The 14,693-nt window shown below is 44.3% G+C and overlaps 1 protein-coding gene across 2 annotated transcripts in view; it reads left to right on the top strand.

The window, feature by feature from the left end:
• MDGA1 (MAM domain containing glycosylphosphatidylinositol anchor 1) overlaps positions 1-14,693 on the top strand; it is a 260,864-nt gene that overhangs the window by 106,846 nt on the left and 139,325 nt on the right. For both annotated transcript variants that reach the window (XM_035108147.3, XM_035108146.3), the window contains exon 5: positions 4,143-4,275. In XM_035108147.3, the coding sequence (XP_034964038.3) occupies positions 4,143-4,275 (133 nt within the window). The remainder of the gene's footprint in view (positions 1-4,142; positions 4,276-14,693) is intronic.

Raw genomic sequence — 14,693 nt, 5'->3', positions numbered from 1 at the left:
ATACCATAATAGTTATTTTTTTGCACTTCCAATATTGAACAAAACTTATCCCACTGTTCCAGTGACTCATTTTTGCATAATCTATCCCCAAAATATTTTAAAACAGGAACTCTTTAGTGTCACTGTTCTCTGCCAGGTATTACTTTCACATTCTTCTACAGATGGTAATTATAATTTTTTTCTTCCATATTTTACCCATTAAAATTGGTGTTGGCAATATTTTTCTCCTTTAAAACTTCATACTGAAAGTTCCAGTTTTCCCAACTGAAGAACCATCGGCTCATAGTTACCTTATACCCACTTACATTCTAAATAGTTATAATTGACCAATTTTTATATATTTGCGCAACCACCAAATACGTCAAAAGTCTGCCCAGTCTTGGCAACCCCATCCTCGCCATGCATTTGAACCATTATTCTACCACTTTATCAGTCATGCTTCTGCCAAAGAGTCCAGGAAAATGTAGCTTGTTGAGGTTGCTAAGGGTTGTTAGGAGACCCCCACCCCACCCCCCTCACAGAGCCACAGTTCCCAGAGTAGTTGAACAGTCAATTCCTTTTCCTAAGGAACTCTGGGACTTGTAGCTTGGTGAGGGGAATAGGAGTATCCTAAAACTCTCACCACTCTTAAAAACTACATTTTTTCAGGACTCTTTAGAGGAAATCATGACTGTTAAAGTGGTATAATTGTGATGTAAATGTATGGAGCAGATGTGGCCATCTCACCCAACATGATACCCAGGGCTTTTTTGCAGCTGGAACTCACTGGAACTCAGTTCTGGCCCAGTTCAGGTGGGTGCCATTGCCATTATAAGAGAAGAAGGGAGGTGTTCATGGTGAGTTCTGGCACCTCTTTTTCTAGAAAAAGAGCACTGACGATGCATTTGATAATGTATTTATTTGGTTTGTAATCTCAAAGGTGCAAAATACAATAAGTACAACAACCTACAGGTATTTTCTCTTGCAGCTACACCCCAAGAATGTATAGGATCATTCCTACAAACCTTTTAAAATATTAATTACAATTATCTTGTTTAGACATATTTCTCTTTACAACAACTCACAAATGGGCATCTGGATACCGTCCAGAATTAAATCTGTTGCTTCAACCATCTTTTACAAAAATAAATTCTGTTTAGTCCTTTTTGCTTCCAGAAATTACAGTACACTCTACCTTACTCCAAACAGTTCATAGAATAGAAGGATGGATTCATTGATCCTATTTGCAACAAGAGGAAGTCTGGATGATCTTCTGGTTAGTTCCTGCCCTAGAAACCTTATTTCACATAACCACTATAAATAACTGTATGATAGGATAGCAACTATCACATTCCATTGACTAGCCAAGTTTGGCGACCTATGATAGGAGCATATCTGAACCAGCAGTTTCATAGGATCACGTAACTAGGAAATACAAACACTGTGTTAAGTTTATACTACTGTATGGCTAAGATGAGACAGAAAAGTTTGTCACAATGTCACACTCATCTGTATGCCTTCTGCCATCTCAGCTTTGTGACGGCATACGGCTCTTTAAAATGAAGCTTAGACAGTTGGTTACATTAACAAGTGGAGTAAAGTGAATTGTAGACTTAATAGTTTAGGCTTTACAGTCCCAGGTTCTACACATTTACTCAACGTTTACTGATCAATAAATCGGACGCATACGAACCCTGCATAAATCACTTGTTGACAGGCAGGCTGTAAATGCCATTGTTCATGCCGCTTAGCAACCATTCTCCAGGGAGGTGTTTTTCACAGGGGTATTGGCCTCTTAGGTATTTATTTTACTCTTCTAGTTCATATATTACACATTCCATTGCATACAGTTGTGTGAACATCATGTTCTGAGCTGCACAGTCAGCTCTAGTGAATTTGTAGTAGAATCATAGAACGTCTAGTCCAACCTCCTGTAATGCAGGAATCTTTTGCCCAGTGTGGGGCTTAATCCAATGACCCTGAGATTAAGAGTCTCATACTCTTACCAACTGAGCTATCCTAGGTGGCATTATATGTGATCTCATGAAAGACATTCTCTATAACAGATTTTCTTGAAGCAAAAAGGCAAGTGGAACCTAACACAAGCAGTGCAACATTGCTCAGAGCTCCTAATTAGTATGCTGCTTGACCAGAATGTTGACATATCCAATGCTGCATGCCTAACTTGGCATGGCAGCCTCAAAAAGTTAGTCTGGAAAGTCCTTTGGAAAGATCTTTTAAATGGAAACAGGAGGTCAAGAGGACTGATAAGTTATGGAAAACCATATCCATGCAGGAGGAAAGAAAGAAAGAATCATTATAAACTAGTGGGGCATTTTTTTTAATGATCCAAAAATCAAAATGGAAACTTCGGCAAGATAGCACTAAGTGCAGATTATTAAGAAGGACTGTATTGGTGACGCAGAAGAGTAAGGGCAAGAAATAAGGAACTCATTTTGTAGAGTAATGAAATTCATTTCATATGATACAGGTGGACCTTAGCAATATAGTTTTTCATCCCACAGCTGTCAAATGACGTGAAGAAAAAGATAGCCTGGCTCAGTTTTCTGCTTAAAGCAAAAGGGAAAGTCTGTTCCCCCCAACCATGTCAAAGGCCCCATTTAAAGCTGCTATGTCCTAGGTGAATCATCCTAGAATTCTGTATCCGCTTTTCTAGGACTATGTTCCTTTGCACTCAATTGGACTTACTTCAGAGCACGCATATATAGGATTTCAATTTTGTTCTGGGCTTCACCTGTGGACCCACCTCCAACTGCTGGTTTTTTTTGTTTTGTTTCCCCACCACCACCAGATCAGAATAGTTTCCTCGTGAAGACTGGTGGGGGGGGTAAATGTTATCCCTCCCCAGCAAGGATCTTGTTTCCCAAAGGGTTGTTGGTGGGGAGTTGGCTTTTGCCCCACACACCAGGGATTTTGAGGGACACAACCTATTCTCTCTGGGGGGAAAATGTTTCAACTGACTGCCATGGGGAAGGCACAGATCTGCATAAAAAACAGTTCGTAATATTCACCTCGACATTCTTCCAAATCACTGTGATTGGAGAGAACTCGGGGTGTTTCCCTTGTCAGCTTGGTTTCACTTTTTAAAAAATGCAGTAGTTGCTTTAATCAGGGGAGAAAAATAGGTTTGTTTTTAAATGCAGCATTTTTTGGTGCCCCTGAATCCACAGAATGATTCAGAGCATTAAGGGAATCCCTGAAACAATGTCAAGACCTCAGGAGAATGAATCCTATTCACCTAGTGATTGGGGAAGTACACTGAGCTAATGCACACTCCTACTATTTGCATATTCAAGGTTTTGTTGAGGTAGTGGATGGCATATTTATCAAATATGTGAATGAAACCTTTTGGAAACCTTTTAGAGTGTAAGCTCAAAAGGCAGAATATGCTGACCATTTCCAAATATTCAGAGGCATTCCAGGAAAATGAGAGTAATAACTGTTTGCCCTAGCTGGTGAAGAAAGGACAAGAAGCAATAATATTTAAACTACAGGGCAGCTGAGCATTTGGAATAAGCTGCCTATATAGAGAGTGAAATCTCCTTCCCTGGAAGACTGGACACACATCTGTCAATGATATTCTGCATATAAGATCAATTGTTTTAGGAAAGGGAGTTGCAGGAGACGCATTGATTCATAATATTGCCACCCCATCTTCCTTCTATGGCACTCAATGTAGTACCGGTATACATAGGATTCCCATGTGATCTCCCTCCTGGCCATGCCCTGACCAGATCCAAAGTTACAGCAATGTTATGGCATCACACATCTTAAAACTGTGCCCTGTACTTTGTAGGTTTATGGCCCAACAGTTGGGGGGGGGAAGCTTTCCATTGGTGAAATTGGGAGGTTTCTTTTTATGCCTGGCTGCTGCACAGGGAGGTGGGTGGGTGGGGTTCAGAACTGGAGAGGGAAGGAAGGGTTAAATGTTGCCTCTCTGTGTGCTGTGATTCTCCCCTCCGCCTCAATCATCTCCTGTGTTGTACTTAAGCATAGAGGAAGTTGGACAGGACTGTTTGCATGTACGAGCCAATCCTAACATTCTTTGATGGAAACACTGTCTGGGTCATATTAAAATCTGTCAATCTCTCCCCCTTCCGCTTCCTCTTCTACTTCCTCTTTCTGTTTCCTTCCAAATCCAGGGAGAAACCAAAGTCCTGAAGCTGAAAAATCTGCGACCCCAAGACTATGCCAGTTACACATGTCAGGTGTCCGTTAGAAATGTTTGTGGCATTCCTGACAAGTCAATCACCTTCGAACTTACGAACACAACAGGTAAGTGAGAGACCTCCAATGGGTGATGTCAGTAGGAAATGTGTCAGCATATGATTCCAACCTCTTAAGATCAGCAGCAGAGGTTTTGCTGGCAAGAGGGAAGGAGGGATATTTGAGCAGGAGCTTACAATTTTTACTGTGAATTCAACATGGGAATCTTCCTACAACTGATTCTAAGTTCACATTTCCACAAGTTTGCCATAAAGTGTGTTTATGAGACAAAATGTTACACCAGAAGGGGCTGTGGAACAGATCAAATCATACAAGATAGTGCTTTTCCTTCAGCTCTACTCCAATATGGGAAATGGGTCTGTTTGGGAGAAAAGTGCTGGGGGATTGCAGGGAAATAAGCTTTGCAAGGAGATAATACTTTGGGACAACATCTCATTTCCACTTGTCCAACACTTTTGCTCTTAAAGCCCAACCATTCTTCTGCTGCTCTATATATGTTTGGGGCATGACTAAGGGTTCTGCCACTGTCATTGAGGTCTTTCTTAATGTTAGAACCTCCAGTCCCCTATGCAAGGATGTCTGACTGGAGAATGGAGAATAGGCAGTGGCACTCCAAAGGCACACATGCCTTTGATTTGAAACAGAGAGAGAATCCTGTTTGACTTTAACATTGCTATTATTCTTAAGAAGTATATGTAAAAACACCATAAGAAAATTGTCTTTAAATATCTATTTCCCCCACCTCTACCACCACTGCAATTTCACATGACTGCATTCAGGAATGGTCCTCGGGTCCTTACAGAATCTTTCCGCCCCATGAATTTTGTAATGGTGCCTACGACCTGTGGGTCAGGGCCAGGGGGAAAAATTAAATTCAGTTCACATTGAAAGGCAAACGTTCCTAATTCGTGCTTTCCAAAACAATGCACAAACCAAAACATGGTCATCTTTTGAAATTCGCACTTCTCCGAATTTTGCAATGCACTTCTCCAGTCATGTGTAAATACACACACACACACACATATACTTGGATTAAGGGTGCTTGTAAAGGTAAAGGGACCCCTGACCATTAGGTCCAGTCGTGACCGACTCTGGGGTTGCGCGCTCATCTCGCATTATTGGCCGAGGGAGCCAGCGTATAGCTTCCAGGTCATGTGGCCAGCATGACAAAGCCGCTTCTGGCAAACCAGAGCAGCACATGGAAACGCCGTTTACCTTCCCGCTGTAGCGGTTCCTATTTATCTACTTGCATTTTGACGTGCTTTCGAACTGCTAGGTTGGCAGGAGCTGGGACCAAGCAACGGGAGCTCACCCCGTCACAGGGATTTGAACCACCAACCTTCTGATTGGCAAGCCCTAGGCTCAGTGGTTTAACCACAGCGCCACCTGGGTCCCCTGCTTCTAAATGCACATAATAGTGAAAATAACATACAAAAATGCATTATATTACAGGAAATTGCCTTGGAAAAACTTGTTATTAGGAAAATTACATGCAAACATTCAGAGAAATTCACACTAAAATGCTGGTGACTTTTCATGAGAACTTTTTGAAAAACAATTTGCAAAGCAGTGTGCAGTACTGACTTTGAGTGTCCTGGTTGTCACTCAGACCATGATGACAGATGCTCTTACTTGATATTAAGGAAGAGAACTTTACTGATTTAACAGGCAAAGAGTCACAGCAGCCTCAAAACTCAGACTAGGCAATGGGAACAGCATGACTAGCTGGGCCATACCTGCCAAGTCTCCCGCTGAAAAATGCGGGATCAGCAGCGGTGCGGCACCGGAAGTTACGTAGAAGCAACTTCTGAGGCCGCTCTTCCCATGTGTGGGCACCAGAAATTGGGCAGAGCGGCACCGGAAGTCACTTCTACGCATGCCCGGTGGCCATTTGGTGGTGCCCGCATGGCGGAGGCCATCTTGGTTATGGCCGCTGCCATGCAGCCACCACCAAGATGGTCGCCAGGCATGCGTAGAAACAACTTCCGGTGCCGCTCTGTCCGATTTCTGGTGCTCACACATGGGAAGAGCGGCACCTAAAATGGAGGCTCCCTGGCAGGTAGGAAATCTGGGGGATCTCCGGGATTTTTTTCCATTCGGGAGAACAGCGGGAAACGGATTAAAATCTGGGAGTTTCCCGCGAAAAACGAGATACTTGGCAGCTAAGAGCTGGGCTAGAAGAAGAAGCCCATTTTGAAGGCGTCCAAGATCAGGGCAAGGAGTTAAGAACTGCATAGAAGCAACGGAGTTGTTTAAATAGATTGGCACACTCACCTGCCAAGTTTTAAAGGTGAGGTAAGCTTCCTTGGGAGACTCCTGTGCCTTGAGGAAATGTCAAGGGCACATACGTGCACTGCATCAAAGATGATGGGTCTATTACTAGTGATGGTCCTTTGTAACCATGCTGTGCCCTCCCCTTCCGACGCCCTGGACCCCATTGATGCTGTCCCTTCCCCAGGAAGGAAGAAGAGGGAAGGCGGGATTCCCACCTCTCCACCCAGAGCTGCAGATTCTGGGAGAAGGGAGTACTTGCTTTCTGCAGCCTCTGTTCTCAGCGCCGCTGCCCCCACAATTTCACCCTCTTCTTCTTCCCCCCCTTGTTTGTCACAGCCTGTCAATCCAAGCCTGAGCCCAATGATACCTTGGGTCTCATTATATTAAGAAGAGAACCATAAGAAACCAAAATGGACATATTTGGCCATCCCTATCTGTGGGATGATCTTAATTTGCAAAACATGTTTTCTGCCAGTGAACTGTGGCCCTTGAGGAATAAATTATTAACATAAGGCTTTAGGATAGCTAGCAAGACTTTAGGAGCAATACTGGATAACAAAATGAGCATGGCTTAACAAGGCAATGCTTTAGCCGGAGAGTTGAAAAGCCTAATTCCAGTATGTATATATTTTTAAGTCATGATACAACTCTGCCCAGTAATGGTTAGCATGGGTGTAGACAGGGGGCAGGAGGGGGCAGTTGCCCCCCTCTAGAAGCAGGGCCGCTGGTGGCCAGCCTTCCCTGCTGCCCAGTGCCGCCCGGTGCCGTCTCCCTTCTCCCTGGCTGGCTGTGGGGCGGGTTGAGGGAAAGCCAGCCAAACGCTTTGCGTGGCTCTGGGGCTTTCCCTCCACCAGCCCCACAGCCAGCCGGCTAGAAGGGACGTCTCCCTTCTCCCTTGCTGGCTGTGGGGCGGGTGGAGGGAAAGCCAGCTTTCCCTCCACCCGCCCTGGCGATCGCGGAGGGGGAGGAGGGGATTGGAACAGCCCGATTTCGGGCTGCTCCTGGTGCCCCCTCGCCCCTGAACGACCATGGCTTTCCTTACCCCACTGTGGCCCCTCCCCCGTGCCTTGCCCCCGCCCCTTGCCCCCCTAATTTTGATCCTGGCTATGTCCCTGACGGTTAGACCCCCCAGGCATCATGTTCACTCCTGAGACTTTTTGTCCTTAAGACAAAAAGTAAAGGATTCATAGGAGTGCTTCAAAGATGGGGAGTGGAAAGGCAGGAAAGAGACTTGGAAAGCAAGCCAGGAAAGCTAGTGCAGAGTAATGGCTAAGAGATTGAACTGTGAACCTGGCACTTCCTAGGCAGCTCTAATAGCAGAACATTAGAAAGATCTTCCTAGCTGTAAGAGTACTTCGCTGGGGAATGAGCCGCCTGAGAAGTTTCTTCCTCAAAGGGGTCAAGCTAAGCTTGGCCAGACGTTGTAACTTCAAGGCTACAGGACTCCTTTTCATAGCATACATTTATCTAGAGAAACCACCACCTTTTTGTTCTATACTTTCACTCACTAAACCATTAGAATCAGTGTTTCCTCCATAACCGGGGGGCGAGGGACACGGACGCGGAAACCACCTGTTACTGCCCTGCTTGGGAATACAAAAGAGAGTCTGTTAAGGGGTGACTGAACTCTAAAAAAAAGTTTGCCCCTTCACCCTTGTATTCTTTTATTAATGGCTTTACAATTATGAGGCATCAGGACTGTTGTCAGCCCAGAACCTTGCATTTTAGGTACCGTGGCTGAGGGTGGAGGAAATTAAGGGCGCTGTGTTCCCCCCTTGATTTCAGATAGGATAAGCAGCACCGCCAGGGAATTCTCCCGCAGTTAGACTGCAGCAAATTGGACTTCAAAGGGAATTGAAAGTGACTCTTGCTTGTGTTGCTCCCCTCCCTTTCCACGGCAGACTTCGCCAGCAAGTTTTCTGAGCCGAGAACAAAAGGAATCGCCACAGGTTACAAATAAATGAGATTCATCTGCTGCATAGCAATGACTGCATATTGTTAGCCTCCATCCGCTAGCAAGGGAAGGATGTGAATGGAGGTGGGCCCCAAAGCTGATTTTGGATTTTGCGCTGTCTAGCCAGAGCTCTTTTGCCTGAAGAGGTGCTGCTGGCACTTTTACAAGGTGCAGGTGGCAGTTTTACAGGCTCTTTCCCTCCCAGTCATACATATAAACAAGATGCCCCAAGACACCACCGGTACCATCAGGTCACATTTTCTGACATTACCGAGAAAGATAAAATAAAATGTTGTTGCTCAGCAGGATTTTAGCTATTAAGGCTGAGAAACAGACATAAAATAAAAAGTTTAATTTTGAATTGTTGTCTAAACCAGAGCTTAAGAGACATTCCCCCCCCCACTCCATTGCAGGGCACTTTATGTTGAGGGAAATGCTACTTGGAGCGTCTTCAAGAGCAACAACTTATGTCTTTTCCCATAGGATGAACTGCATCCTGGTCCATGTTGGTTTTCGGAAATGAAGACTATCTGTAGCCCATAGGCGTGAAAGAATTATTTTATTTGCAATGAGGGAAATAAGAGAACTTAACTATAAATTCAGTGAAAAGCAGGAGTCATTATCACTTGTGATTATTACAGATTATTTGTTATTTAATTATTTGTTCAATTTGTAATCCGACCTTTATCCGAAGATCGCAAGGAAAATCACAACATAAAAATACCAGATGCTGGGGGCCATCGAGAAGAGAAAATGCTTGGTTTAAGATGCCATCATTTGGTCATGAATTTGGGTAGATGTTCTCCCTATACCAGGCATCCCCAAACTGCGGCCCTCCAGATGTTTTGGCCTACAACTCCCATGATCCCTAGCTAACAGGACCAGTGGTCGGGGAAGATGGGAATTATAGTCCAAAACATCTGGAGGGCTGAAGTTTGGGGATGCCTGCCCTATACCTTATGAAGGCTTTTTTAAAAAATTAGTAACTCACCAGTTATATTCTCACATTCCAGGTTTGCTTCAAATGTCCATCTGTCAAACGCAAAGATGCAGATGGTACTGGTTGTTCAGTGTCATACAAATTGATAAATGAAGGGCATTTTCGTTTACATGTAAAATCAATGCACAACTGGAAGATAAATCTGTGAGCCTCTTCTAGTGGTCCATTATCCTCTGATCACTATTCAGAAAATATCTGAGCAGGAGTTCGTAGAAACGGTGCTGTGTACCACACCTAACAAAAAGCATCCATAATTTCAAATGAGGTACAGATGTGTTCAAAGCCCCATTATAACCACCTTCTTTTCCACAAACAAAACAGATCCTGTTCATTCAGCTTCTTCTGTTAGAATTTTCTTTCTAGACTCTTTAGCATCCTTGAAGCTCTCCTAGGGTCATCCAGGTCTATCTCTGTGGTGCTGATTTGAGGACGTCTTTCTCATTGCATGGACCAATGACATATGAGTTCACACCATCTTTTAAAATCTAAAAACTTTAATACTAATAAAAATTTATTTATACCCCGCCCTCCCCAGCCAAGGCCGGGCTCAGGGCGGCTAATACCGGATATAAAACAGCTGATTGAATTACAGCATAAAACCAAAATTAAATTCAAATAAAATCATACGGAAAGAAAAGGGAAAAGGGGGAGGGGATCAGGTTGGCTCCAAGCCAAAAGCCAGGCAGAACAACTCTGTCTTACAGGCCCTGCGGAAAGAAATCAGGTCCCTCAGGGCCCTGGTCTCAGGAGACAGAGCGTCCCACCAGATCAGAGCCAATGTTGAGAAGGCTCTGGTTCTAGTTGAGGCTAATCTGATTTCCTTCAGGCCTGGGACCTCTAAGGTGTTACTGTTTATGGACCTTAAGGTCCTCCCCAGGGCATACCGAGAGAGACGGTCCCATAAGTACGAGGGTCCTAGGCCGTAAAGGGCTTTAAAGGTCAAAACCAGCACCTTAAATCTGACCCTGTACTCCACCGGGAGCCAGTGCAGCTGGAAGAGCACTGGGTGAATATGCTTAACAGGATTGGAAAACAAAAGAACTAAGCACAACACCTCAGCTGTGCTGTAGAGCGGCACCATAACTTATTTGTTCTTTGACATAAGTATTGTGGCAATACAACATAAAGTAATGTTGGCCTTTCAAACTGCAAGGCCACATGGTTGCTTCATGTCCAGTTTGTTATCCACAATAATGGTTCCTGAGAATCTTCCTGAGAAATGTTGCTGATACCTAAGATTCTACATACTCAAGCCTTAGGGCCCTCTTCTTGTGTAGAAAGAAATAGGGGCCTTTGTAAGTAAAAGAGACTGTGAAGTTCCCCATTGGCCAAGTATGGTATAAATATCAGGAGCCTCCTCAACAGAGGCAACTAAGACTCTTATGGCTCCATCAAAAATGAACAAATTGGAAATGGCATAAGCTTTTGTAGACCACAGTCCACTTCATCAGATACATGGTAATTCTAAATTGGCAGGCTTGTATACACTTGGTGGTGGGAAAATGTACAAGAGTAGGGTCAGAGAATGCAAAAAGAACAGCTACAGTGGCAATTACCTAAAAGCAAAATAATTAGTGAACCATTTACAAGGCAGTGCCTTCTGTGTTCTCCTGCTTCTAGCTTCACACACACATCCCCATCCTAGATTTGAGTACATCTCGGAGTGTGTTAATCCCCACCCCATTTTGCTCCCCCATCTGTGAGCAACAAAATGAGAGGCATATTTGCAAACTTACACAGAGAGGGCAGAATTTGCATGCGCTCGTTGCTGGAGCGCCTCTCAGTTGCCACTGAATGAAAGCCATAATTCCCCTCCCTCCTTTCCTCCAGAAAAATGGCTGTTGGGAGTGGAGTTTCAGTGGTGGTGAGTACATGTCCATTTCACATCACTCTTCAGATATGTCAGGTCCCACCGGAGCCCAGCTTGGAGTGGTTCTCAAATGATAACGTTTGTCTCACTACTAGGTACATCCAGTTTTAATATAATGCCTTGAGTACTAAGTGAGTTGAAAGAAATTGGGGGCACTTCACTTGAGTGAATCTGCATATTTGGCCAGTAAATGGGGAGCACTGCTTTCTGAAGCACTGAGGTAGAACGATCAGTCAGGATGTGGAAAAAGAGAGCAGCTCTGAAATATATATGTTGCTGCCCCTTTATTGAGAGAACAACCCTCTCACTTTCTGTTTGCATGAGCTGTAACTCAGGAATTCAAGGCAGTCTCAGCACAGCTCATTAACACAGGGTCCAAGGAGAAGAGATGGCAGAAATAATGATGTCGTTAAATCAAGCTTTATGAATATGTAACAACACCTTATTTTGCATTATTACGATTGTTACTTAAAACATGCTCTCAGCCTTTGTACCTCTGACTGGTGCTTTCTGAGCTCTGTTTGGAGTCTCTGATGGCGCTGACAAGCTTTAAAGGGGCTTTAAAGGGCCTTTGAGAGATTAGACAGAAAAAAAACATAGAGAAATGCCTTTTGGATCTGTGTCTGGAGATGTGGGAGGGGGGAATTAATCAGAAGGGTCGAGGTTAAGCATTCTAAAGGAGAGGAGCTGCCCATTCATAATGTGACTCCTTGTAAAGGGGAAGGCTCAAGGATTTGTGAATGAGGTTAGGGTTGAGTATTTGATATGTACACAGGGCAAGGAAATAGGTTAGCACCAATTGCTAGGGTGGAGGGAGGGGCGGTATTAACAAGCTAAAGGAGTTTTGCTCTTTCGTTGTTAAGGCCTGAGCTTGTTGGAATTAAATCCATAAGGAAAAAGCTTTTGGCAACAGGAGTCTGCTTTGAGAAATAAAATGAGATGTGGGGATTTGGAAAAGACTGTTTTGCCACAAATTTTGACCGGATGCTTCTAATGTCCTCCCTTTGCCCAGAGAGGGCAAAAACATGGCAGCAGAGGCAGCTGCTGCTCATAATACCAAACCATGGTTTAGCATACACCTGATGTGCGGCCTTTGTCTGTCCAGCAGAAAAGAACTGCTACTTTGCTTGACAAACCATTTGCACTGTCTCTGTCATGCATCCCCGAGAAGCCAGCAGTGAATTACTGTTGGATATTCTAGCAGTAATTTAACACTGAACCACTGCTGGATTGGTGTGAATTCTACAGTGGAATTCTATATTAAGGAATAGTGCCGGGTGAGATTTCTGGGGCTTCCCACAGATAGATTTACCCATTGTTGCTTTCTCCTGGAGCAAAAATTGGGATAACTTTTCTAAGCCCGTCCCAAGAAGCTAGGCAGGAAGGATTTCTGGTGCCCAGAGGTACACCTTATCAGCCTGTAGCCTTGGGAAAGGCTTCCCCTTGCCTTTTGATAGTTGCTGGTGGAGGCACATGGTGCAAGGAGTAGGTTTCACCTTGCTCTCCCTCCTTCATGGCCGTTGTCTCAAGGGCTACACTAATTTCTGTATCTCCAATGGTCCACCAGACCCACCATCCTGGGGCACAGCTAATCATTGTGATGGAAGTTCAGGACAGAGGTGGAATCTTCAGCCTCTGCTGCTGACCTGCTCCTTATGCTGCTGCACCTGTTAAAAGGAAAAGGGGAATGTTTTCTGAGAACTGGCAAGGAGTGTTCCTTGGAGGTGGGCAGGGGACATTCTTCTCCAAGCCCCCGAAGTTTGTTTCCCTGCTTTGCTTGGGTGAACTTGTCCAGCACCCTGGGGCAAACCAGGGGAAATCGTAGAAGCTACACCAGTTGCCTAGAAAGCATCATGGTCCCATCCTGAAGCTGTAGCCTTGAGATGTAGTGATGGCTACTAACCTGGCTGGATTTAAAAGAGGATTAGATAAAGTCATGGAGGATAAGGCAATGAGCGGCAGCTAGCCCTTTCCAAGAATGCCTCTGAATGCCAGTTGCTGGAAATCACAAGTGGGAATAGTGCTGCTGTGCTCGGGTCCTGCTTGTTGTGGAATTCCTATAGGCATCCAGTGATAACAGGATTCTGGCCCAGACGGACAATTAACCTGATGCAGCAGCCTCTTACGTTACTAAGGAAGGACAAGAGAAGCTGGAAGCTGTCCTGCAGTTACAAGAGGGTGATCTGCCTGTTCTAGAAACTGATTGCATAAACATAATTGAATCTCTTGGGGGTGAGATATACCTACATATTTAATCCAGATAAGATGGAACTGCATTCTTAGAATCACATATTTGAGAAGTGCTGCCTTCTGACGTGTCATTTTCAGCCCAGATTTTCCCTATAAATGCAAGAGCACTGGGTGAATATGCTTAACAGGATTGGAAAACAAAAGAACTAAGCACAACACCTCAGCTGTGCTGTAGAGCGGCACCATAACTTATTTGTTCTTTGACATAAGTATTGTGGCAATACAACATAAAGTAATGTTGGCCTTTCAAACTGCAAGGCCACATGGTTGCTTCATGTCCAGTTTGTTATCCACAATAATGGTTCCTGAGAATCTTCCTGAGAAATGTTGCTGATACCTAAGATTCTACATACTCAAGCCTTAGGGCCCTCTTCTTGTGTAGAAAGAAATAGGGGCCTTTGTAAGTAAAAGAGACTGTGAAGTTCCCCATTGGCCAAGTATGGTATAAATATCAGGAGCCTCCTCAACAGAGGCAACTAAGACTCTTATGGCTCCATCAAAAATGAACAAATTGGAAATGGCATAAGCTTTTGTAGACCACAGTCCACTTCATCAGATACATGGTAATTCTAAATTGGCAGGCTTGTATACACTTGGTGGTGGGAAAATGTACAAGAGTAGGGTCAGAGAATGCAAAAAGAACAGCTACAGTGGCAATTACCTAAAAGCAAAATAATTAGTGAACCATTTACAAGGCAGTGCCTTCTGTGTTCTCCTGCTTCTAGCTTCACACACACATCCCCATCCTAGATTTGAGTACATCTCGGAGTGTGTTAATCCCCACCCCATTTTGCTCCCCCATCTGTGAGCAACAAAATGAGAGGCATATTTGCAAACTTACACAGAGAGGGCAGAATTTGCATGCGCTCGTTGCTGGAGCGCCTCTCAGTTGCCACTGAATGAAAGCCATAATTCCCCTCCCTCCTTTCCTCCAGAAAAATGGCTGTTGGGAGTGGAGTTTCAGTGGTGGTGAGTACATGTCCATTTCACATCACTCTTCAGATATGTCAGGTCCCACCGGAGCCCAGCTTGGAGTGGTTCTCAAATGATAACGTTTGTCTCACTACTAGGTACATCCAGTTTTAATATAATGCCTTGAGTACTAAGTGAGTTGAAAG

The sequence above is a fragment of the Zootoca vivipara genome, chromosome 3 (assembly GCF_965207765.1).
Source record: "Zootoca vivipara chromosome 3, rZooViv2.hap1.1, whole genome shotgun sequence".
NCBI lineage: Eukaryota > Metazoa > Chordata > Lepidosauria > Squamata > Lacertidae > Zootoca > Zootoca vivipara.
The sequence above is the reverse complement of the archived record's forward strand: the minus strand, read 5'-3'. Positions and strand labels throughout refer to the sequence as shown.